Consider the following 25,010-nt stretch of genomic DNA (forward strand, 5'->3'; position numbering starts at 1 on the left):
TTTGTCGGCCGCATTCAGTAGGGTGCCTTGAAATGGGACAGCCCTTGTCGCGCCGGAAATTACATAACTACCCTTCGAACCGCCCTTCCAATGGTGATTCTAAGGCCAGGTGGGCGAATTGGGACACGACCTATATTTTTGTTCAGGCACTCTTTGACCTCTTGTGTGTGTATATATATAATATTTTTATATTTTGGTTCAGGCACTCTTTGACCTCTTGTGTGTATATATTATATTTTTGTTCAGGCGCACTCTTTGACCTCTTGTGTGTATATATTATATTTTTGTTCAGGCGCACTTTGACCTCTTGTGTGTATATATTATATTTTTGTTCAGGCGCACTTTGACCTCTTGTGTGTATATATTATATTTTTGTTCAGGCGCACTTTGACCTCTTGTGTGTATATATTATATTTTTGTTCAGGCGCACTTTGACCTCTTGTGTGTATATATTATATTTTTGTTCAGGCACTCTTTGACTTCTTGTGTGTATATATTATATTTTTGTTCAGGCACTCTTTGACCTCTTGTGTGTATATATTATATTTTTGTTCAGGCACTCTTTGACCTCTTGTGTGTATATATTATATTTTTGTTCAGGCACTCTTTGACCTCTTGTGTGTATATATTATATTTTTGTTCAGGCCCTCTTTGACCTCTTGTGTGTATATATTATATTTTTGTTCAGGCGCACTTTGACCTCTTGTGTGTATATATTATATTTTTGTTCAGGCCCTCTTTGACCTCTTGTGTGTATATATTATATTTTTGTTCAGGCGCACTTTGACCTCTTGTGTGTATATATTATATTTTTGTTCAGGCACTCTTTGACCTCTTGTGTGTATATATTATATTTTTGTTCAGGCACTCTCTTTGGCCTCCTCTGTCTCTGTTGGGTCCTCATTTTAAATCCAACATGGCGGCGTCCGTGCGCGTGAGCTGTGTCCTCCGCGTTACACTCGGGGGTGAGTTACTTTATAGTTTATGCCTCGTGGTTTTGATCTTGAACATCTTTATTCAGTTTGTACCTGTGTGTGACAGTTTAAGATTATTCACCCCCGCAGAGTCACATCAGAGCAATGAGGAGCTAACAGCGGCTACATTAGCATCAGACCGTTGTGTTGTCTTGTGTTGTTTTGTGTGATATTTAGCGGCTATCATTCTGTTATAAAAGGTGATTGTGTCTGTGTTGGTCTCAGGAGCCCTGTCCCTCCGTCCTCTCGCAGGAGCCGTTGTCCACACGGCTCCTCTGTCCCGGGTATCGGCTCTCTGTCTGCAGAGAGCCGCTCTGCCTCCAGCTCCAATGTGGCAACAGACAAGACACGGCAGCTTTTTCAACAAATGTACGTATTATTCCGTTCAAATCTATTTATTTTTGTAAAGCCCAAATCACAACAGCAGTCGCCTCTTAGGGCTGAACATGAGAATTAATTTAACCAACAGAAAGTTCGAAAATTAATGAAATAGAAACAGACAAGAAATGAATCAACAGAAAACAAGGAATGAGGACTTTAGACATCATCTCTCCCCCATCTATAATTTCATCCTCAGACCCAGACCAAGAGAACAATAGCAGGGTCATTAAATGCTGAATAGGGTTTTAGCTGAAACTGGAGACAATAGTTCTTTACAGTTTCAGATAGATATGAGGCAGTGTTCACCAGCAATCTGACCAGAACTGAAGAAGTGGCTTGGATGAGCAGTGAAACATCTTCACTCCTACAACAATTTGTCCAGTTGACAGATTTAAACTTCATCTTTTGCTCTGGATCAGACCTGGACGACAAACATCTTCATTCCCACGTGTTTGAGTAATCCTTTATTATTAGTTTATCTTCATCTCCAAAGTGCAAAATGCTTCTTCTACTTTGTGACATCATGAAAAGGTAGTTTTCAACAGAACAACAGCAGGCAAATGGAGAACTGTCTCAGAACATCCCCTGTCGTTAGACCCTGCTTCTCGGCAAGGCAAAATCTAAAAAAAAAACAGTGGTGGGAAAAAGAGAAACCTCAAGGAGAACCACAGTGAAGGAGAGATCCACTTCCAGGACAGACAGACTGCAGATGTGTCCAGGACTAATGCGCATCCATTTGCAGAAAGAGCTCAAGTCTGTAGAGCCAGAGCCATTCAGCTGAAGGACGGAGAGAGGCCCACCCACAGCAGGACAGGAACCACCCCAGTGTATTTTGTATTTAATTCAACAAACTGAAACTCATAATCCAGATCAACCAGGATCAGATCAGTTTGTTTTGCTTAAAGGGAAAGTGTCTAATATAATATAATAATGTAATGAGAATGATCTGTTTGTCTCGACTAGAAAAGACAATTGTGACCCAGCAGTTGTAAATCTTTAATTTTCACATCTTATTTTCTAACGTTTGTAATACTTGTTACTCTGTTTTGGTGCTTGTGGTCTGGCTCTACCGAATGTTTTTTTTATGATGTGTAATGTTTTTTGGGGCATTCATCCCATCTCATCTACTCCTAACATATTTTATTTAACTTTACTTATTTTACTTTAAGAGGGGTTATGATACATCTTTTTTGAAGCTTTCTATCATGTTATAATGCTGTTCCCTCAACAAAAAGCATGCATGAAGTGGTTTTAGATGTGATCCATGCATGTTTTATGATTTTAGAGATCTCTCCTGGGCCCTATCGCGCCTCATAGCTGTAAGATTTGTCCAATGCTCCGCCCATAATCCATGCTCCAACATGACAATTCTCCATAAATATATAAAAACAGCTCTACAAACCTGGTGTGATGTGCAATAGTTTCATTAGCGGAACACACACCGAGGAGAGTGACTTTATACTCAGTGTCAAAAATGAAACGTATAAAACATGTTAATACGTTGTTTTCTGCAAGTTTAGCATTTTCAAAACAATAAAGGTTAACATTGTGATCTAAATATGTTATGTGTTAGCAGTTAATACCCCATAGAAGTAAAATACCCCCTGTTTAAGTAATGAGAGCCACACAGAGCCTGGACTTTAAAGCTAATCTAAAGACCTTTTTATTTAGAAAAGCTTATTGTTGATGTTTCTTAGCATTTAGCAGTTTAGTATCGGTTTAAAGTTTTTGTTTTATTGTTGCACTCAGAGATTCTATGGAATGAAGAGTGCATTATAAATAAAATGTAGTGGTATTATGATTATTAATGGCTTACTTCTTGTTTTACGCTGGTAGAAAAGTTGTGTATAAACTATTAACTAAGAAATTATCCATAATTCTAATGCCTTCATAAGGGATTTCCCCATAAGCCCAGTAACTCTCACTATCCGCTTGATCCTGCAGTGACGGCGGCGGAGTTGTGGAGAGGTGTCCTGGCTGAGACCGGGGCCGGAGCGAGGAAAGGCAGAGGGAAGAGAACCAAACGTAAACTAAAGCGGGACCTGAACCGTGGACAGAGCCTTGGAGAAGGTAGCTCCCCCGGCTTTTTTAACAAATAAACTCTGCAGCTGATAATAAATTCTCACTTTTATCTCAGGTCGTGGTGGTTTCCTGTGGCCGGGCCTGAACGCTCCCATCCTGAAGGACGGATCTGTTCAGAATATGTCCCGCAGAGGTGAAGCTGAGCAGCAGGTGGTGCAGGCGGAGCTAGGTACACAGTTATTAATGAAACACAAACACAATACCATTTACTGGAAGCTTCTGCATTAAAAGTATTTGCTTGTTTTACTCACAGTTCGTCAGAGAGATGAGTGGGAGAAGAAGAAAAGGTTAAAGGTGAAGAGGGAGCGAGGATGGACCGGTAACTCGTGGGGAGGCATCAGTCTGGGACCTCCGGATCCTGGTCCAAATGGAGGTAATGATTGGACTAAGGACTAAGGATACAGCCCTCCTGCCCAGATGAATAAAAATGCATAAAATAAAATAATAATTGAAAAAAAATTATAATTAATTATAAAAATTAAAAATAAATTAAAAAATAAATAAATCTTTAAATAAATGAATAAATAAATAAATCTTAAAAAAATAAATCTTTAAATAAATAAATCTTTAAATAAATGAATAAATCTAAAAAAAAAAATCTTTAAATAAATCTTTAAATAAAAAAATATTTAAATCTATAAATAAATAAATATTTAAATCTATAATAGTCATCACTGATTCTATTTGAGCAAGTCACGCTCCAGATCCCATGTTATTTACGCACTCTACTTCCATTATGAACTTCTGTTATAGTAGTTTTCATTATAATTGTTATCAGTTTATATTGTTTAGTCTGGAGTTGTGTTTTGTTTCATTCACACGTGTTTGAGTAACACTTTATTATTAGTCTGTTACATCTACAAAGCTCAAAATGCTCTGTTCCACCTTGTGATGTCAAGTTAACAGCTAATTTTACATTTTGTTCAGTGCAGATTGACAATTCCAGGTCTGAAATGATTCTAGAAATGAAGGTGTGTGGAGTTTAAAAACACAGTGGATCACTTCCTGTATTACCACATGATGACATCACAAGGTGGAACAGTGTGTTTTCAGTTTGAGAGAAGAACTCAGCGTAAATATGCAAGTTTGTGTGTTAAACATGTGTGAATGAAACACAAAAACACAACTCCAGGTCTGTTTGTGATGAGGAAACAACATTATAACAGATCAGAGAGTAGATCCAGTCATTTCTTCATATATTGAGATAAAAAGAATAAGTGGGAGATTAATTTGTCTTTGGGAATAACCATATTTCTCATCTTTGCGCTCTATTTCCGTGTGCTGGTGCTCTGGAACTTCTAAAAATGTAAATGTCTCTGCCTTTATTAAAGCTCTGACCTGAAAGTGACAAGTGAAAATTACACTGGGCCAAAAGCTGAGCTATAATAAAACTGTCCAGCCAATTTGATCTGGGCTTCATCTCACACCATCACTCTACAATTCACCATATGCATTTTTATCACTTACTGTTTAGTGCCAGATTTCATTAAAGTGATGTATGGTATTTGGGTATTTGTAGATTTTATTTAAATATAAGGATTTAAAGAGATCGCGTTAAGATCCAAAGTGACAGTTGATTTAAATTCTGCTTGGTTATAAAAAGTGCATCTAAAAATCTATACATTTTCTTGCATTTTGACATTATTGCATAGCTTATCGTGATTTTACCTGCTGCTGTAATGCCATAGACTGTTTATATAAATGGACATAGCTAACCTGCTAGCCGACGTTAACCTAATACTGAACTAAAGGTAAAAGGAGCTGTTAACTTAAACTAACACTTCATGACATCACAAGGTGGAACAGAGCATGTTGAGCTTTGGAGATGTTACAGACTAATGATAAAGAAATGCTCAAACATGTGTGAATGAAACAAAACACAACTCCAGGTCTGTTTTTGACGAGGTAACAGCAGCACAGCATGACTTAAAGCTCAGAAGAGTCAGTTCAGCGTAATATTTGACCTTTAAAAAATGCTGTAATATCATAGACTGTATATATAAATGGACATAGCTAACCTGCTAGCCGCCGGGTCCGGTGCTGTGTTTTTAAAAAGGAAGTGATCATGGGCGCACTTCCGGCTCCATCAACTCTGACTCCAATTCACTTTATATTAGAAAACTATCGCTGTCAGACTCATCATTCTGGTCTTAAAATGTTTGTATTAACCCGCTCTACATGATCCTGGTGTTTTTATTTCGCTTTTGTGTCCGTAATTCAAAATATGAACATTAATAACCGACAAATCAGGCGCCTTCTTTTCCCTGAGGTCGCTCCCGTTAGCAACAGGTTCGATTGACAGCGTTGCTAAGCGCTCGTTCCCTGCTAAATCAGCACTGCAGGGGGAAAGGGACATTACTTTTAGTTGCGTCGCTCCAGATTAGCTCTTTGGTTACTATGATACTCGCCGTCGGAATTTAGTCGACTTCTTTATACAGTCTATACGTAATACCAAGAAAGCTAGCACAGAAGCTTGCATGGTCCTATCTACGCTAAGTCGGTTCCATTTCTGTAAAATTCATCACATTTCCAACTAAAACATCTTAAGTGTTGAGCTCACTTTTATAGATTTAGCCCTCATTTATCTGCAGACATTTTAGCGGCGCTGTGGACCTGTTACGTTGTTCTTTCCTCCTTTCTCCGTGTACATCTCCCGTACTCGAGCGTCCTGTACACGTTCAGCACATTTCTCCACACACAGAGCCAGGGGAGCAGAATGTGTGAGCTGTGCTGTTTCTATGTGGCTTTTCTCTGATCAGATTTGCCCCTTTACAGCCGCCTGGTGTGTTCCCTTCTCCTTTGAGTATTGAAGACAGATCTTGTTGTAGTTGATTGGTTAGAAGTAAACAGGGTTTTTCCGTTGGGAGGGAAACATCCTTGAGAGGTCACCCACGATGAAAAGAGTTGAGTTGTTTTGTAGCAGGGGCTTTGGGTATTTTAAGCCCAAAGCTGTTTTAATCGGTTTGATTAGTCCTTAACTTTAATTTGAACTAACTAAAGTGATGACTCTGTTGTCTGTTTGTCTTTTCAGAAACCTTTGAAGACTTTGATTCTCGTGTGATTGAGGTGAGTCTTTTATTGTTTATATTCAATCAGGTTTGTTCAAGGAAGTAGAAATGTATGCCATGAAGTCTGCCCCTGCTAAATATATAGACCCTTTCTCCAAATTAACTGCTCAAATGTCAGCGTTGATTGGATTCAAGTAACGTTCTTGAAGATGCACACTGATTATGCATAATATTATGGCTTGAAATAAGAGGCAGTTCTTGCACAAAAAGCTTAAAGTGCCATTATTACGCTGTTTTCTGGTCTATTTTATAATGTTTTCTTGTCACAGACAGTCGTGGAGTTGTGTTTTTGTTTCTTTCACACATGTTTAACACACTAAACAAACCTGCATATTTAGGCTGAGTTCTTCTCTCAAATAGAAAACACTCTGTTCCACCTTGTGATGTCATCATGTGGTGATACAGGAAGTGCTCCGCTGTGTTTTTAAACTCCACACACCTTCATTTCTAGAATCATTTGGATGATTTCCTCTCTGGAATTGCCACTTATCTCTACTGAACTAACGGTAAAAGGGGCTGTTAACTTGCAAACTACCACTTCTTCATGACATCACAAGGTGGAACAGAGCGTTTTGACCTTTAACTGTTCATTTTGTTGTGATACTTTAATATTAGACCTTAGTATTTCAGAACATTACTGGCTCATGTCATATATCCCTGTATCATTCCCTTCCTGACACACTGGATATATATTGACCACCTCACGTGAGCTTCAGTTATTGAAATGTTCGTTAAAGGTTCTATATTACACAAAATTTACTTTTATGAGCTTTAAGTCACGTTATAAGCCACGTTTTCTCCAACTGCGACGTTTCTTGCTCCAGCACTTTGTTCTAAAGCACAACCACAAATGAGAAGAAGCAGAAGTTAGATGCTGTTTTCAAGTATATTTTAATGTGGCGTAAAGACGTCTTAAAAGCTTCTATATTACGCAAAACTGACTCTTGTGAGGTTTAAGTCGTGGTATAATGTTACCTCCTCAAAAACAGACCTGGAGTTGTGTTTTGTTTCATTCACACATGTTTTAGTAACATTTTATTAGTCTGTTACATCACCAAAGCTCAAAACGCTCTGTTCCACCTTGTGATGTCATGGTACGTGGTAGTTTTTAAGTTAACAGATCCTTTTACCTTTAGTTTAGTAGAGATGAGCAATTCTAGAGCTGAAATCATCCAGATGATTCTAGAAATGAAGGTGTGTGGAGTTTAAAGCACTTTAGAGCACTTCCTGTATCACCACACAATGACATCACAAGGTGGAACAGAGTGTTTTTGCAGCCTAAATCTGCAGGGTTTGTGTGTTTAAACATGTGCGAATAAAACAAAAACACAACTCCAGGTCTGTTTGTGACGAGTAAACCTTATAACAGATCAGAAAATAGCGTAATACGAGCCCTTTAATATCATTCTGATGTGTATATTGTGTATTATTCAAACTCACCGGTGAAATTAGCGAAGTATAACCGTGTGTTCTTCGCTTGTCAGACGGCATAACATTACGCCTCATCAGTCGACTCCCCCCCCCCCGCACTTAAGCTGATTTATTCCAATAAAAACAGTTTATTAATAAAATCAAGAACCGGGGCGTAAATGAATTTCTGTTCATAAGTCACGTCGCGTTAATACCTCAAAAGGTTTTCTGAGGTCATCCCGTTTAACTCGTAATACCATTTATTTTATCTAATTTAATGAAGCATTGATGAAGCCAAGCTGCTCAAAACTGCTGCGTGCGTAAGACGAGATGGCCGTGGCTCATTTAGATTCTTACTGTGTCGCGCTGTATTTTACCTTGATTCAATTACAGCTAATGGAGCCTTTAAACTAATGGTGGGAGTGCACAAACGCACACAAACGCACACACACCATGTTTCACGCTGTTCCCTGACATGACATAGGGCTTACACATATTTCCTGTTCGTGGGGCTTTTCCGTGTCACGTCGATAGTCTTCCCCCATCCCTTAAACCGCGGTGAACGAGTCCGCCAGACATTAGGCTCCCCCCGGAAAACTGATGTCTGCTTTTATGGTGCAAGCCCACTCTATAAATATCCACTGTGTGCGCTGGCGTTTGTGTGTACCGCTATAAATTCAAGCCTAATGAAATGAAAAGAGCTTACTGGAATAAAAAACTTGTCTCTCAAGGACAATGATGCTGGCAAGCCATTAGTGAACACGTCCAACGAGAGGAAAGGGTGAGGGGGAGAGAAAGTTTTTGGAAGTTTAGTCGGTGACAGCGGAGAAGTAGTTCAGCCAATGAAGCACCAGACCAAGACTAATACTGGATTTTATGTGGCATCGTTAGGACTGGGGATCGTTCGTTGTACTGTGGCGCTGTATTAATCACAGTTAATGATATTTTGGTAAAAAGATCATTTAATATGAGGCACAACAACGGGAATCATTTGTCACGTGTAGAAGTGGAGATGCTTTATGATTTTTACAGTGTGTAGTCAAGTTTAAATTAACTTCAATGTGTCAGAGTGAGACTAAAATGGGAATATTAAGGTTTGTGAGAGCTGTGAACAAATTTGGGAGATTTAAATACCTGTTTTTGCTTTTAGCTGTTTGAAAATTATTTATTACATGTTAAAATATTTCAGTTTCAGTTCAAATTCCTCTGCTGTGTGCACTGCCTGGCCAAAAAAAACGTCACACACTCTAATATTTGGTTGTTCTGTCTTTACTTTTGATCATTCTCTGTGTCATTGTTTTGATTTCGCTTCTGCAACGTCACAAGATTTATTTCCATCCAGTGTTGCATTAATTCTTCACTTGTTGCATTGATGCTGGTCGAGTCTGACGCTGCAGCTTCTCCAGCACATCCCAAAGATTCTCAATGGGGTTAAGGTCTGGACTCTGTGGTGGACAATCCATGTGTGAAAATGACGTCTCATGCTCCTGATCCACTCTGTCACAATTTGAGCCCAATGAATCCTGGCATTGTCATCTTGGAATATGCCCCGTGTCATCAGGGAAGAAAAAATCCATTGATGGAATAACCTGGTCATTCAGTATATTCAGGTGTCAGCTGACCTCATTCTGCTGAACCTAGACCGGACCAACTGCAGCAACGACAACTTATTTGCTTAGTTAAATCCAAGTGGCGACTTTTTTTTGGCCAGGAGTGTATGAGTCATAGCCTGTATAAAGAAGTGGATTAAGTGAGTGTGACGTCACCCACCCAAGCTCATCGAGACTAGAGCAGTTATAGCAGCGAATTTGGAGCCAAGTTCTATATTTGGAATTCTGACTGCGAGGATCATTGCAGCCAAAGAGCCAATCTGGAGTGAGAATGTTGGAAGATGGCGCCCCTTTCTGCTCGCATCACTGGTTTAGCAACACAGGTCAATCAGAAGGTCCTGATTTGCCTGTTATTGGTGTTCATATCTTGATTTACCGACACACACAATAGCAAAAACACTGCCTGGCCAAAAGAAGAGCTGCCACCTGGATTTAACTAAGCAAATACGTTGGTGTTACTGCAGTTGGTCCGGTCTAGGTTCAGCAGAATGAGGTCAGCTGACACCTGAATATACTGAATGACCAGGTTATTATATGGATTTGTTCTTCCCTGATGACACGGGGCATATTCCAAGATGACAATGCCAGGATTCATCGGGCTCAAATTGTGACAGAGTGGATCAGGAGCATGAGACGTCATTTTCACACATGGATTGTCCACCACAGAGTCCAGACCTTAACCCCATTGAGAATCTTTGGGATGAGCTGGAGAAGCTTTGAGCAGCGTCAGACTCGACCAGCATCAATGCAACAAGTGAAGAATTAATGCAACACTGGATGGAAATAAATCTTGTGACGTTACAGAAGCGAAATCGAAACAATGCCACAGAGAATGATCAAAAGTAAAGACGGAACAACCAAATATTAGAGTGTGTGACCTTTTTTTGTTTTGGTTAGGCAGTGTATTATGTCGTGTCAATCATGTAGAGCGGAACAAACATTTTAAGACCAAAATGACGAGTCTGACAGCAGCAGTTACAGAAAGAGGGGCCACAGTTTTTCAATGTAAAGTCAACTGGAGCCAGAGTCGATGGAGCTGGAAGCGGGGCCACAGGGTTCAAAGCGTGGAAAAAACGTTGCGGCTTATAGTCCGAAATTTACGGTACATTCTTGCCTAAATAAATGTTGAAATATGAAGACCGCTGCTTCCTTTGTGCCGCTTTCTTTGTTATCCAAGGTCTCTGGCATTTTGGTATTTTGTCTGTGTTGTAAAAATAACTTAAAAAAAAAAAAATATTACTATTATTTATCAGAACACAGACTCATACTTCTTTTTATGGGCGACTTGTTCAAATAGAGAAGAAAAACAAACAAAAAAAACAACATAAAAGTCCTTTTAAAACATTAAGAACAGCTGCAGGTGTGGGTATAAATTTATATTGTGTGACAGTAACACAGTTGGCGCATTTGTCCACTGATCTGAAGGTCGGTGGTTTGAATCCCACTCTCGAAGTAAACACGATTGTATGAAATTATGTGTGAATAGTGAGTAGTTCCTTGACGTGAATTGCTTTGCGTGTCTTGAAGTACTTTGAGTTTCTTACCACATTATTAAATTGCGTTTGCGGCTCTAAAGTATCCAATTTTACTCTACAAATATTAAAACCCGCTTATAGTTATCTCTGGCCGTTTTACTTCTCCTTGTTTGCTAGCCGGCGCGCTAATAGACTCTTGTGCACTTACACTGTTGTCATCTATTGAAGCTTTGTGGACTGTAATCATATAAATGAGAGCGGGGACATAAAGGGAGCCACGGTGCTTTCAGACCGGAGCATAAAGGAGAGAAACAGTGAAGTGATGTCCGTGGCCTCGCTCCAGGAGCCGCAGCACTTGGACTGGACTCAGATTTCATTAATGGAGATGAAACCTCCTTAGTGTCAGGCCCTGCGTCGCTCTGTTTTTTTTTTTTTACTTTGCAAAGAACTCGACAACCTTGAAAGTTTTAACCAAGAATGCAATTTAAGTTAAAAGGTTCAGAAAGTGCAGTTAGGGCTTTGTGCAGCTCGAAACATGATAAATACGAGAGGGACTTTGTAGATCGGCTTTTGGTGCTAGTGTAAAGACTAAGGCTGGGTTTCTTTAAGATTTTTCCGATACGATACATACCTCGATACATAGGCCGCGATACGATACATATCTCAATACAGTACTTTTTCGATTCGATACAATACGATACGATATACCGTAAATTTCTGACTTTAAGCCGCAACTTTTTTCCCACACTTTGAACCCTGCGGCCTATACAACAGTGCTGCTTATTTATAGAATTTTACCGGATAACGGCCACCGGGGGGCGCTCTCTAGCTGTAAACGCAAGATTGTGCTCTGAAAAATTCACTAGTTTTGATTTTGAATGATCGTTTTGCGCATCATGCCACAGCCTCATCATGGAAAACACGAAGAAATGGATATGACGCAGTTTTTAAGATAAAGAAGGAAATAGAGCCACTGCACGTGAGCTCGGCATCGATGAATCCAACTTGGTCAATGTAAAAAGACGGCAAAAGGAAATAAAAGCAGACGGCCCCTGTTGGTACAGCTTTATTTTCTAAACCTGCTGGTACATCCCGTGTTGAAGGCGTGTCGGTGCCAATTTTCAGGCACAGTTTTAAAAAGCGTGTCCGTGCACCTCTTTCTGTGTAAATGTCTCACGTTACAATATGAAAACCTGCGGCTTATATTCAGGTTTCTTATATACGTACAAAATTGATTTTCTTTTCAAATTTAGCTGGTGCGGCTTATACTCAGGTGCGCTCTAGAGTCCGAAATTTACGGTATTTCAAATTGATTCGATATGATTCAGTAAAAAAATTCAGCCTTAATGATCAACCCCATGTTCACAAAAAATAAACATTAATGGTGCTTTTATCTTCTGTTTACTAAAGATGGATGAACATAACCAAGTGCATTTTGCTAACTAGAAGCACACATCAGACTGTTCCTCATCCACAGCTTATATGAGCTCTACATTTACATTTAAACAGCGACATGTGCAGTTTAACGGCTCTGAAGGATCACGACATATCAACTAAATCATGACTGCAATAAACCACTTTGTTAAACCACCATCTGTGCAAAGTTAATATAAAAGAAACCTATTTTAATAATCAAAACAGGGAATCAAATGTCAAATGTATTGCATGAACTATAGGACTATGACAGAATAATTTGGTAAAATATAGAAAAAAATCTATCCATTCAGCAGCTCACGATATCGATACTGTATCATTAAATTAAACGATACGATATATTGATATTTCGATATTTTTGCACATCCCTAGTTAAGACGGTTTGAAAATTCATTATTTTCTGTATTTCATAATGTATTCTGATACTTGGACCAATCAGAGTTCTGTTTTCTGAATACTTTTAGTCTCTTGTAAGGTGTTTTATAAACCCAAGACATTATAAATACAGGAAATACCAAGGAGAACGTGTCCAAGGTATTTTAAAAATCCTATATTATGCAATTTTTTAAACATTTTTTTTTTAAATTATGAGCTACGTTTTAATGTTACCTCCTCAAAAAACATACTTAGAGCTGTGTTTTGTTTCATTCACACATGTTTGAGTGATCCTTTATTAGTCTGTGTACATTTCCAAACCTCAAAACGCTCTGTTCCACCTTGTGATGTCATGAAGTGGTAGTTTTCAAGTTAACTTCTACCTTTAGTTCAGTAGAAATTGTCAATTCCAGGGCTGAAATGATCCAAATGATTCTAGAAATGAAGGTGTGTGGAGTTTAAAAACACAGCGGAGCACTTCCTGTATTACCACATGATGACATCACAAGGTGGAACAGAGTGTTTTCCACAGTGCAATGTAGGTAAAGAAAGGAGTAATCGGCATCCATCAGTTTTCCTGTAAACATGTACAGTTTTATGGTGCAGTCTAAACACAGGAGGTTGAGGCGCCGTGCAGGGAACGGTAAACAACATGCTAAATCGTACAACGCTAACAAACTCTTAACGCATTTGTCACAAGAGGTCAGTATGTGGGCCCCGGAGCCACTGGTCACTCTGCTCTTAGTAACGGTACTCCCTCTGCATTACTGGATGTTCAAATGCAAAGTTTAGCGATTACCTGTAACGTTTAGTTCAGTAGAGATTGGAAATTTGAACGCTGAAATGATCCAAATGATTCTTGTGATGCTATCGCCGCAGATAGACTCAAGGATGCTGACTTCCCATTACCGTAACTCCGCAACCAATCGTGCTCTCGTGTAAATTCAAACGGCGTCTCAAAGCAGAGGCGTGGGGCTCTTTAAATATGTTACTGTCATTACGGTAATGTGCTTATGTCGTCCCTCGAAGACGACCAATGTGAAAAAAAGGCAAAAGTACACGCAGATACTTCCTTTAACATGATTTTTATGGCTAAAAAGAATAAAAGTTTAGGCGAGTTATACTGGTCTATAATGTGCTCAGTCATTAAAGGGTTAAAAACACAGTTAAGCACTTCCTGTTTTACCACATGACATCACAAAGTGGAACAGTGTTTTCATTTAGAGAGAAGAACAGGGTTTGTGTGTTAAACATGTGTAAATGAAACAAAAACACAACTCCAGGTCCGTTTGTGACGAGGAAACATTATAACAAAGATCAGAAAACTGCGTAATATGTCTGAATAATCCACATTAAATGACCTTTTAAAACGACTCGTGACGTGAACGCGATGTACAGTAAGTCCGAGTTGTTCTGCATCGGCGTAGGAAGGTGAGCTCTGACAGCGCCTTCTGCTCGTGTCACTAAGCTTCACCTCTCCGGCTACATCCCGTATACACACAACGCACACGACGCACACAACCCAAGACACGCAGGAACAGACTGAGAAAATAAGCCATGAACCGGAGGTGTGAAACGCCTTGGCGAGCCCTCCCACCAGCCTGCTGTCTCTCATCCGCTACAGATCAATTCAGCCCATCTGCTCCCGGGCCAAAAGCGAAACACAGAAGACGCACAACACAGCTATTTTCCCCCCAAAATGTCAAAAGGAAACGCGCACTGTTACCTCAAAGGCATCCTACAGACTCATATTTGTATTAATGTGTTTGTGATTCCACTCGTCTGATACAAGTTGGTTTTATATCAGCAGAAATTGTGTCCTGAAGTCTTGTATTTTCCATGTTTTTTTTTGGTGTTTGCTGCAGCGCTGACCCCAATCCAACTGCTCCAGCCCTGCAGTCAAGTGATAAACCCTGGAATATAGTCCCTGTGCATTGGTGTTTGTGCGTGCGTGTGCTTGTGTGTGCGTGTTACATCATAGCGAGGGATGCTAACGGCAAACCTGCACTTTGAATGAAGCGGAGTAAACTTTTTCCATCTGTGTTTGCGTCGCTGCACAGTGAAGTAAATTAAACAAAATCTACCCGTCAACCAGCATTTTTCACATCGTTTTAGCGTAATTTTCTCTTTTAGCATTTAGCATTTTGACAGTAAATGTAAGCTAATGATTGTGTAGGATCGGTTCTTTATATAAGCATCAACTCTTTCAAAGTAATCAAGAGAGTAATTGCAGAGCAGTCCTTATCAGAGGTTTGTGTACCATTATTTATGTGGAGAGCGTGGATGTAATTAGCACACAAATAGAAAACAATTTAGAACAACAAAGCTGCGCGGCACAAGTGCACTCGGCGACGCACGGTCTTACTTCATATTATAACCATTTAATAAACACATTAGGGATGTCACAAGATCACATTTTTGCTCTGATTAAATCTCACAGTCTAACAGTTACTCAAAAGAACTGACGCTATACGCAAACAACAGTGAAATCCTTAAAGTAGACTTATTATGCACAGTCAATTAACCGTGTTGTAGTTGTTTCGTTCCCGTTTAACCTCTCGAAGTTGAATTTGGAGCGATTCGTGCGTGTTTGACTAATCTAAACTAAGTAATCGTTTATTTTCAAGACGACATTTTGCAGATCAACTCCAGTTTTCAACACTACTGTGACGTACGCACTTCGTTCTCCAGTTTTATTTTCTTAATCGGTGATACACGTAGGATTCGGCAGTGTTGCAATAAATAAACAATAATATCGTTTATTAATCATTTATGGGACATTTTATATAATCTTGATGATCGCAAACAAAGATAATTGCTGTTATATCACCTGAAAGTGCAGAAAAAAATGACTTATCCACAGGGGAGTCAACAGCGGAGATAATGGGGTCTGTTGTCCGGGGCCCCAGAATTAGACCCTCGTCCTATTAATTTGTATTACAGGGGGCCCATGTGAGGCTTATTGCCCCGGGCCCCCAAATTTCTGTTGACGCCCCAGCTCATCCATAATATTCTGTTAAAGTTATAATTATTCATATCAATAACAACTTAAATCATTTTCGTGATATAATTGTTAATCACAGTTATTTTGACCATGATAATCATCACACGGAAACAAAAAAATGGGGAAAAAAATCCGACTTTGTTTTGATGACGTTTGATGCACTTTTCTATTTGTTTCTTTTAATACATTTTTTTTTAGATGAATATTGCGATTTAAAATGTTCAAATTCCAACATAATAATCCACGGGTGTCAGATTTTAACTGTAGAGCAGACACAAGCAAAAAGGTCTTGTTTGTTTGTTTATTTTTTTCATTACAGTCAAAACTTTAGCATTATTTGAGTATTTGAGCTGCTTTAAAAGTCAAATTTCCTTCTGAATTATGAAAACGGTGATAATTTGCTAGTAAAATAAATTATAACAAAACACCCAAAAGCTCTTTATGTCCAAGTGTACATTTTATAATTAAGATTTAACTAAAATATTTCTTAGTTCTTACCATTAGCTTGCATTTTTCTTGAATACTTATGATTTAAACCAAATAATCTCGAAATTTCTATAAACCTACGGCCAAAAATTGAGGATTCCCTGTTTGTTTTGGGGCTGAGGTCTTATCTATTTTGAATTTCGTTTGCGCAACTAGAGTTTCTTTCCAAAGTATGTCGTCGGAGTCAGCAGTTTTGCTTAGTTACAGGAGTGCTCTCACATCCCTCCACTCTGCCATTCAGCGTCATCACTTTTCCTTTTATCACATACTTCCAGACGCACACACACACTCACACACACACTCTTTGACACTTTGATTGTCCCCCATATTGGTGTGGATCTGTGTGATTGAATTGACCTCTGACGGGGCGCCTCTCTCCTCAGATACAGCCATAAATCTTTCTCCATCCAACAGTGAAGCGCAAACCCGGTTCACTCCTTTATTTACAACCTTTTCCCTGTTATTGTGTTTACATTTTAGTGTTTTCTGTCCCTCGTGTCAGCCCCGAATCCTCCTGACCCTCCCACATTTGTACATAAACTTTTGTCACTCCTTGTCTTTGCTGATCTTGGAGACCGTTCCGTGTTTCCATACTGCCCCCTTGTGGTCATCTCACACTTTTGCTGATGTGTGTGTGAGAGAGAAAAGGATGTGTGCTTAACAACGAATCGATAAGCAGCTCAAATCCAGATAGACTCTCTCGTGAATTGGCACACGCATCCCGACATCGAGTGGCTTGTTGTCTTGTGATTGTCAGGCCGCCTGCTGTTGGAAAAAAAATCACCAAACATGACAGAACATATCGATTTTGTCCATATGAATAGCGTCTCATGAAGGTCACGGTGATGTGTTTAATCTGTGTTGTTTCTGTAGGTGAAGAGCGTCTTCAACATGACGGCCAAAGAGGGCAGGAAGAGGTCGATCAGCTGTTTGGTCGCTGTGGGAAATGGCAATGGAGCTGCAGGTAGAGTTTATATTATACAGCACTAACCGTCTTTATTCTTTATTTGTCAGGGGCCATGTACAAATTCATTAATCCTACAAAAGAAGAGATGATTTGTACCAGATTTAGCTGCTACTGCTTTTCATCTGCAGTGTCAGTGCAGGTGAACACACATTAAAATACACATTTCGTTAGAATTACATTATAAGATCAGTTCTTCATTGGCACTGGCAGGAAAATACAGTAAATGTCCCCATGTCCAATACAGTGTTTGCCACAGACCATACCAATAAAAAAAAGAAAAATAAATAAATATAAAAAAATAAAAAAAATAAATAAATACAAAATAATAAAATAAAAATAAAATAAGTACATATTAAAATAAAATAAGTACATATTAAAATAAAATACATACAAATTAAAATTAACAATAAAATAAAAAATAATAATCTGCAGTGTAAGGCCTGGTTAGAACTATAGAACTTGTATTAATCTCGACATAAACATCGTTGGTTGAGCGCTGAGATCCACTGACTCTCAGGTTGGCGGTGCGATTCCAGCTTCCACAGATGAATCCTGTTGTTGTGTTCTTGGGCAAGACACTTAAAGGGCCCATATTATGCTGTTTTCTGATCTGTTATAATGCTGTTTTTTCACCAAAACACACCTGGAGTTGTGTTTTGTTTCATTCACACATGTTTAACACTCAGACTCTACATATTTAGGCTGAGTTCTTCTCTCAAACTGAAAACACACGGTTCCACTTTGTGATGTCATCATGTGGTGATACAGGAAGTGCTCCACTGTGTTTTTAAAATCCACACACCTTCACTAGAATCATTTCGATCATTTCAACCCTGGAATTGCCACTTATACCATAATACCATAATAACGTTGCACGGTCATATGTTTGCATCTAAAAACCTTTTTCTGTTTGTCCTTTTTTCAGGTTTTGCTGTGGGTAAAGCAGCAGATAGAAACACAGCTCTCAGAAAAGTATGAGATTAACACTATAAATTCAAAGCTTTTTTGTTTAAACCAGCAATATTCATGTTTTATTTGTTTGCTCAGGCTAAAAACCGAGCCATTCACTTCTTGTACTTTATCGAACGATTCAACAACCACACAAGTAAGTATCTCTTCCGTACAAAATGTATTTCTGTCTTGTCTCTGTTTCTTAGCCACCGTATGTGCTTTTATTTATTCGTTTTATGTTTGCTGGCAGCCATTTTGCGCCAAGTGTCATATATCACTAAGGAAAATAGTCGATAAACGTTAATATGGAAACTATTTGTGCCACTGACACAACAACCCTAAAGCAGAATTATCCCCAAAAAGCGATTCTAAACGTATACTTTGGTTAAAAAACACAAGCTGCATTAAATAAACAGCAGAATGAAACACTTTCGTAGTTAATTTGTGTCTATAATGAGGGAAAAAAGTTATTTATCGAACCGTTTTTGGCTCAAATCTTATCATTGTATGGAAAAATAACAAAAACGTTCCCGATCAGTACAAAGAAAAAGTCCCTACGAGAAATATTAACCCCTAAAAACTATTATTCCATCACACATATATTGAATGATGTCTGTATATTACACCTGTCTCCACCTGTCTCCACCTGTCTCTGTTCTCATCGTCTTGAAATGACATTTGCGACCCACGTCAGTACGGTTTAGCTCCGCGGCGCCCACTTTGATACAGTAAAAGTCGACTTGGCTGAGTGTTGCAGCAGAGCAGACAGAAAGATTAATGTGGAGTGAGTCATCGGGCCTCCGCTGCGCCCCCCGGAGGAGACTGAGCGTCCTGCTTCGACTTCAGAACAGACCCAGCTCTCTTGACTTTCACAGGTTTTGATAGCGCGGCTTTAGTGAATATTTCAGTGCAGCGGTGAAGGCAGCCCAGAATAAACCGAGTCCTTGCCAAAGTCTGCGTGGATCCATCTGCTGCTCGTCTGGAGTTGAAAATAGGTGACACAGAAACAAAGAATGCACGTCCTGATATGACATAAAATTAATTGAAAAAACACTTGTAATGTCAACAAAAATCACTTTACGCATAGGCTTCAGTACAGCAAAAAAGATGTAATATCTTAAGTAGACGTCCCAAATGTCTGGAGTTATTTTTCTCAATATTTTTCCCTTTAAGCAGTGACTCAGACGGTCTGTCACAAGCAAACCTGGACCTCCTGCAGCGACAGCAAATGTTCACTTCACCTTAAGAAAATCTCTCAAGATGACATTTAAAAAAGCAGTTTTGAATGTTAACTTTTTGTCTCCTTTGGGCAGTTTATTAGATGTTTACTTTTCTTTAGCTCATGTTATAGTGTTGGTTTTCTCTGCGTTCTTACATTTACCTCACGTGAAATGGATGAATTAGATACTTTGATGCCGCAAATACAATTTTTAATAACCTGGTGAACAGTTATACTCACACCTGCACCTGTTTTTAATGTTTCAAATGGACGAAATGTACGTATTTTTGTTGTTTTGTTTGTTTTGTAGCATTCTCATATAAGGAAACACACCAAATTTCTTCAGGTTTTGTATTTTCTAAATAAAAGGGCTACTGTAGACTGTATCCCACACCAAAAATAGCGCAAAACTACTGGTGTCTCAACTCACTAGAGCCAGTCTTCAGAAACAGACCATTAACTGACCAACAGAACCTTCACATCAACTTGTCGGAACAGCAACTAAGTGTCACATCATAGAATTTATAAAGAAGTGGATTAAGTGAGTGTGACGTTACCCACAGAGTTCGGCTCCAGTCAAATGAAGCTCATCGAGGCTTAGAGCAGTTATAGGAGTCAAGTTGCATAATACGAATTTCAACCGCAAGTATCATAGCTGGTTTAGCAGGGACTGGACGCTTAGCAACGCTGTCAATCAAACCTGTTGCTAACGCTAGCGGGAGTGACTTTAATGAAAGAAGGCACCTGATTTGTCTGTTATTAATGTTCACGTTACGATCCAGCTCATGTGGGGACGGAGAAGTAACAAAAAATAACCAAGATGGAACAATGGTAAATTAAAAAGCAATTTAATGAACAGGGATGTTAAGGGTAAACAAAACAAAAGGGGACTGAAAATGGTGAAACAAATGGTACTTTGCAAGGTTTAAAAGAAAAAAGTTAACTAAAAGTGAAATTAACTAAAACCCAAATTTAACAATAAACGAAATCTTACAAACAGTCAGTACTGATGACGAAGTGTCTGTAGTGACTTGACCAAACCAGACACACACAGAGGCATACTGGCCACACTCAGGTCAGCACATTCAGGTCAGCCCTTAACAGGTGTCTCGAATCTTCTTAAGTTGGGTGGGAGGACACAATAGTGAAATAAAAACACCAGGATCAGGTAAAGCGAGTTAATACGAACATCTAAAGACTAAAATGACGAGGCTCAGTGGAGTCAGTGGAGCCGGAAGTGCGTCTATGCTCATTTCCTATTTGGAATGCGGCGCTAGCACGTTAGCTATGTCCATTTATATATACAGTCATTGTCACAAACAAAAACAGCCACATTATCAACAACATAAACAGCTACAACTCTGAACTTAACTCAATATCAGATCATTACCGTGTTTTTCTTTATTTTGAACAGGGCGTCCGTGAAAAGAAGCGTCTGAGAGGTCTCAATGGGGCCTCTCTGTATGAATAAAGATAAATGAAATTAAATTATGTCTAGACAAAGTAAGGACAGTCCGCTTCACCAAATGAAGATTTCCAGCCTGCTCGATGAGTGCGGACAGCGCGATAAGCCTCCCTCAGCATCCTTCCCCTCACATACACTGACACGCTCGATAACTCATTATTCACATCTGTGGCAGGGCCCAGGACGCAGACGTGCGCTTGTCCCTTCTCTTTTCTGCTGTTACTTCACAGGGTTTAACCATTTTGCTTTTATCTCTCTGACAGTCTATCACGACATCGACTCAAAGTTCAAAAGGACGAAGCTGCGCATGAAGAAGCAAAACAAAGGTACGCCCCTGTCGGTTTGTGTTCTGTTGAATAAAGAACACACGCATCGTTGTGTAGATCTTTATTGTCTGCTACAGCAATACAGTCGGGTTAAAGGCAGCGCCCAGCAAATTCAAAGCAGAGTGAGATTGCACCAGTGTTTTATAATCCTTTAGTGGGAGTCATGTGAAAGGAGGCTACAGAGAAGAAATGTGGCCAAAATGTAGCTGCTATATCTGTTTTCTGTAATTATGATAAATGGAAACTGCTGCACAGGAAACAGAACATTTTGTATTTTTGGAAGAAAGTAAGCAATGGATTTAACACTGCCTGGCCAAAAAAAAAGTCACCACCTGGATTAAACTAAGCAAATAGTTTTGTGTTGCTGCAGTTGGTCCGGTCTAGGTTCAGCAGAATGAGGTCAGCTGACACCTGAATATACTGAATGACCAGGTTATTCCATCAATGGATTTGTTCTTCCCTGATGACACGGGGCATATTCCAAGATGACAATGCCAGGATTCATCGGGCTCAAATTGTGACAGAGTGGATCAGGAGCATGAGACGTCATTTTCACACATGGATCGTCCACCACAGAGTCCAGACCTTAACCCCATTGAGAATCTTTGGGATGAGCTGGAGAAGCTTTGTGCAGCGTCAGACTCGACCAGCATCAATGCAACAGGTGGAAAATGAATGCAACACTGGATGGAAATAAATCTTGTGACGTTGCAGAAGCGAAATCGAAACAATGCCACAGAGAATGATCAAAAGTAAAGGTGGAATAACCAAATATTGGAGTGTGAGAGCTTTTTTTTTTTTTGGCCAAGCAGTGTATTTGTATATTGTTCACACTCCACTCCCCTTCTATCAAAGTTAAGGTGGAGGTGTTGAGCTGTCCAATTGTAAACAACACTAATAGAATCTGGAGTATGGCACCATCACAACGTCCAGTCCATTCAGTGCAGTAAAGACTGAAGTGAGTGTTACATTGGAGAAACAAAACAGCCATAAAACAACATAAGAGAATAAACCTACACCGTCGCAAGAGCAGCTCGGGACCCCAATCTGCTGTGCATCTCTATCTCAAAGACTCTAACCACTCCTTTGAAGAGAGTGAAGTTCAGATCTTGGCTAAAGAAAAGAAATGGTTTGAAGAGGGGAGTTAAAGAAGCGATTTTTGTTGGGAAAGATGATCCTTCTTTGAACAGAAATGGCGCCTTAGACATGATCTATACCTTATTTATTACTCCATCCTCAGACCTTAATCTAAACAAGGAAAACAGTAGTGCTAGCCAGTATGCTAATAGATGTGAGATGTCAGTGTAGTTAGCGCCTCCCTTCAGACAGATATAAGGCAGTGTCCAGCAGTAAACTGACCAGAACTGAAGAAGCGACTTGGACGAGCAGCGAAACATCTTCACTCAAACGTTGTCGTTCAGAATTCTTTTACCATGGATCAGACCTGGACGACTGAGCGGTTAGCCAGACGCGCAATAGGAAGTCATTTTGAGACGATAAAAGCATAGTTTAGCTTCCTCAGTGTACGTTTTGTAGTGAATGGAATACGCAGCAAATCATGTTTTAGATAAATAAACTATTTTTTTTACAGAAGTCATAAGTTCGAACACTATTACCAGCTCAGCTCAGTACAATTACTCAGTGTTTTTCAGCGCTTTAATTTGTTTTCTTCATTTCAATCTATATCTTTGCCTTGTACATAAAGTTTTGTCCATTTGGATTCAAGCATGAAGCAGTGCATTTTCTTTTGCGCAGGCTACGGTTTGCACTGCCATCGGGCCGTCATCACTCTCTGCAGACTCATCGGCATTGAGGACATGTACTGCAAAGTCGAAGGATCTGTCAATCTCCTCAACATCACCAGGGCACTTTTCAAGGGCTTAGCCAATCAGGTAAAGCACGTTTTTATACCAGCCGTAAAACCAGGCTGTTCCATCGCCCTGTACTGCATCTACAATGGATATACATGTTGTTACTCTACCTGGAAAGTTCCACAGTATGGGATTAAACGCATTTATCTCACATTTTATCTCCGTATTTTCATTGTTGGTGTTTTTATTGCTACAGAAATGCGTTGGACTGTGAAGGGTGTTGCTTTTCCACTCGATAAGATTGATAAGTTTAATGATATACTGTGGAATATTCTAGGCTAAGCGATAACATCTCCACGGAAACAAGCAGGTGACGAGCTTCTTTAATATTATTCTGAATTGCTTTGAGTAAAATTTTCTGCCTCCTTTTCTAGGAAACCCACCAGACTCTATCGGACAAGAAAAGGCTGCACGTGGTGGAGTTTAAGTCAGAACGTGGACCGCTGCCCCTAGTGGTGGCCAGTCCTAAGACGGGCGTGCGACTGGAGCCCCAACCCGAGGACGAGATCCCCGACACCAAACTGCACTGGGACGACGTGAGGGCCGCACAGGGCATGAAGCGCTCCAACTGGGCCACGGTCAAACGCACCATCTGGTAGAAGGACCGTAGAGACATGTGAACACGAGGAATGTGGAGATATCTGGGCTCGGACTGACTTAAAAACTCTTAAACATACAGCTCATAATTATGATAACAGTTGTGTATCCAACCAGAACACCTGCTGTACAAAATATTATATTCAAATGTTATTATAAATGGTAAAATAAATGTACAGTTGGAAGTTAAAGATCTTGTCTTTGGGGGTTTTGATTTTGTTTTACCTCCTGCAGGTACAAGCTGTTTTCAGAAGAGGGAAAAGTTTAATTTTAACGAAAAAATTGATATAAGATACACAGAATTGTGTAGCAAAGGAAAAAAACCCTCATGTATTTAATGTCTTAGATGTGAAATGTAAAAAGTAGTAGCCATAAAGAAAATATACATGAAATGAGAAGGTGTGTCCAACTTTTGACTGGTAGTGTATGTGAATAATGTGCAGTCCACCTGTCCCGTGCATGTAATGAGTAGATTGTCCTTTGGTTTGGCGCAGGTGCTGGAGTTGCTCCGAAGGCGGGGCCAGTGTGCGCGGGACGACTTCGACTCCATGGGGATGCTGCAGACGCTTTACATTCTAAAAATAACCAGCAAAAGTCGAAATGACGTCTATTTTTTATGATTGTTCACTATGTTTTTGTCTGTAAAACCCCTCACCACACACTTTATACACTTTTCTCACACAGGCGTTAACATTTTCTCACATTTCTCTCTCGTTTAAACTCTCTCAAAGTTCAAACCTTCGTAGGCGTCTTTGTCGGTGCAGAACGTTTCATCGACATTGTGGGTTTTGTCGGGGAGAAAACAAATTGCAAACGTACAGCACTTCAGAGTCACACTGCGATCCAACGTTTATGTAAATTTGTCTGAACACATTCTGTACTGGACAGGAGACACGGCACGGAGGAGAGGGATGGACAATGGTCTGCAGTCCAACAGCCAATCAGGACGCACAACACAATGGTCTACAGTCCAACAGCCAATCAGGACGCAGAACACAATGGTCTACAGTCCAACAGCCAATCAGGACGCACAACACAATACGCTGTAAAGAAACATGCAAAATTACACGAAGAAAATCAGCGAGACCGCGAAAGGTGAACCACAATATAGTGAGAGACAACTTTACATAAGCAAATTACATAATCATAACTTCTTCGGAGCAGAAATGTGACTTTTTTTTGTGGAGATGAAAGAAAATTTCTTTTGATATTCGAAAAATTGTTTTTTTTTATACAAGTCCTAAAAATTATCATGATTTTTGTTGCGTAGAAGAAACCCTCTGGATGACACGTTCCCTACCATTTTTAGTAGTGT

At 39.6% G+C, this 25,010-nt stretch overlaps 2 protein-coding genes across 3 annotated transcripts in view; one reads left to right on the forward strand and one right to left on the reverse strand.

Annotated features, from left to right (window-relative positions):
• Positions 1–25,010, reverse strand: part of LOC117382622 (myelin and lymphocyte protein-like) — a 199,993-nt gene that overhangs the window by 150,844 nt on the left and 24,139 nt on the right. The window lies entirely within an intron of this gene.
• mrps5 (mitochondrial ribosomal protein S5) lies at positions 892–23,884 on the forward strand. Its single transcript, XM_033980048.2, has 12 exons — positions 892–965; positions 1,200–1,343; positions 3,300–3,425; positions 3,493–3,606; positions 3,691–3,810; positions 6,469–6,503; positions 17,173–17,263; positions 18,192–18,238; positions 18,314–18,371; positions 21,165–21,227; positions 22,983–23,119; positions 23,473–23,884. Exons 1-12 carry the CDS (start codon positions 917–919, stop codon positions 23,695–23,697), a joined length of 1,209 nt encoding a protein of 402 aa, XP_033835939.1. The 5' UTR covers positions 892–916; the 3' UTR covers positions 23,698–23,884.

Source organism: Periophthalmus magnuspinnatus, chromosome 15 (genome assembly GCF_009829125.3).
Source record: "Periophthalmus magnuspinnatus isolate fPerMag1 chromosome 15, fPerMag1.2.pri, whole genome shotgun sequence".
In the NCBI taxonomy this organism is placed as follows: domain Eukaryota; kingdom Metazoa; phylum Chordata; class Actinopteri; order Gobiiformes; family Gobiidae; genus Periophthalmus; species Periophthalmus magnuspinnatus.

What these genes read in the sequence shown, in the direction of transcription:
- mrps5 (XM_033980048.2), top strand. Translation starts at nt 917, where the DNA reads ATGGCGGCGTCCGTGCGCGTGAGCTGTGTCCTCCGCGTTACACTCGGG. An exon ending in AAATGGCAATGGAGCTGCAG is followed by an intron (nt 17,264 to 18,191) that starts GTAGAGTTTATA and finishes TCCTTTTTTCAG; the next exon opens with GTTTTGCTGTGGGTAAAGCA. An exon ending in GAAACACAGCTCTCAGAAAA is followed by an intron (nt 18,239 to 18,313) that starts GTATGAGATTAA and finishes TTGTTTGCTCAG; the next exon opens with GCTAAAAACCGAGCCATTCA.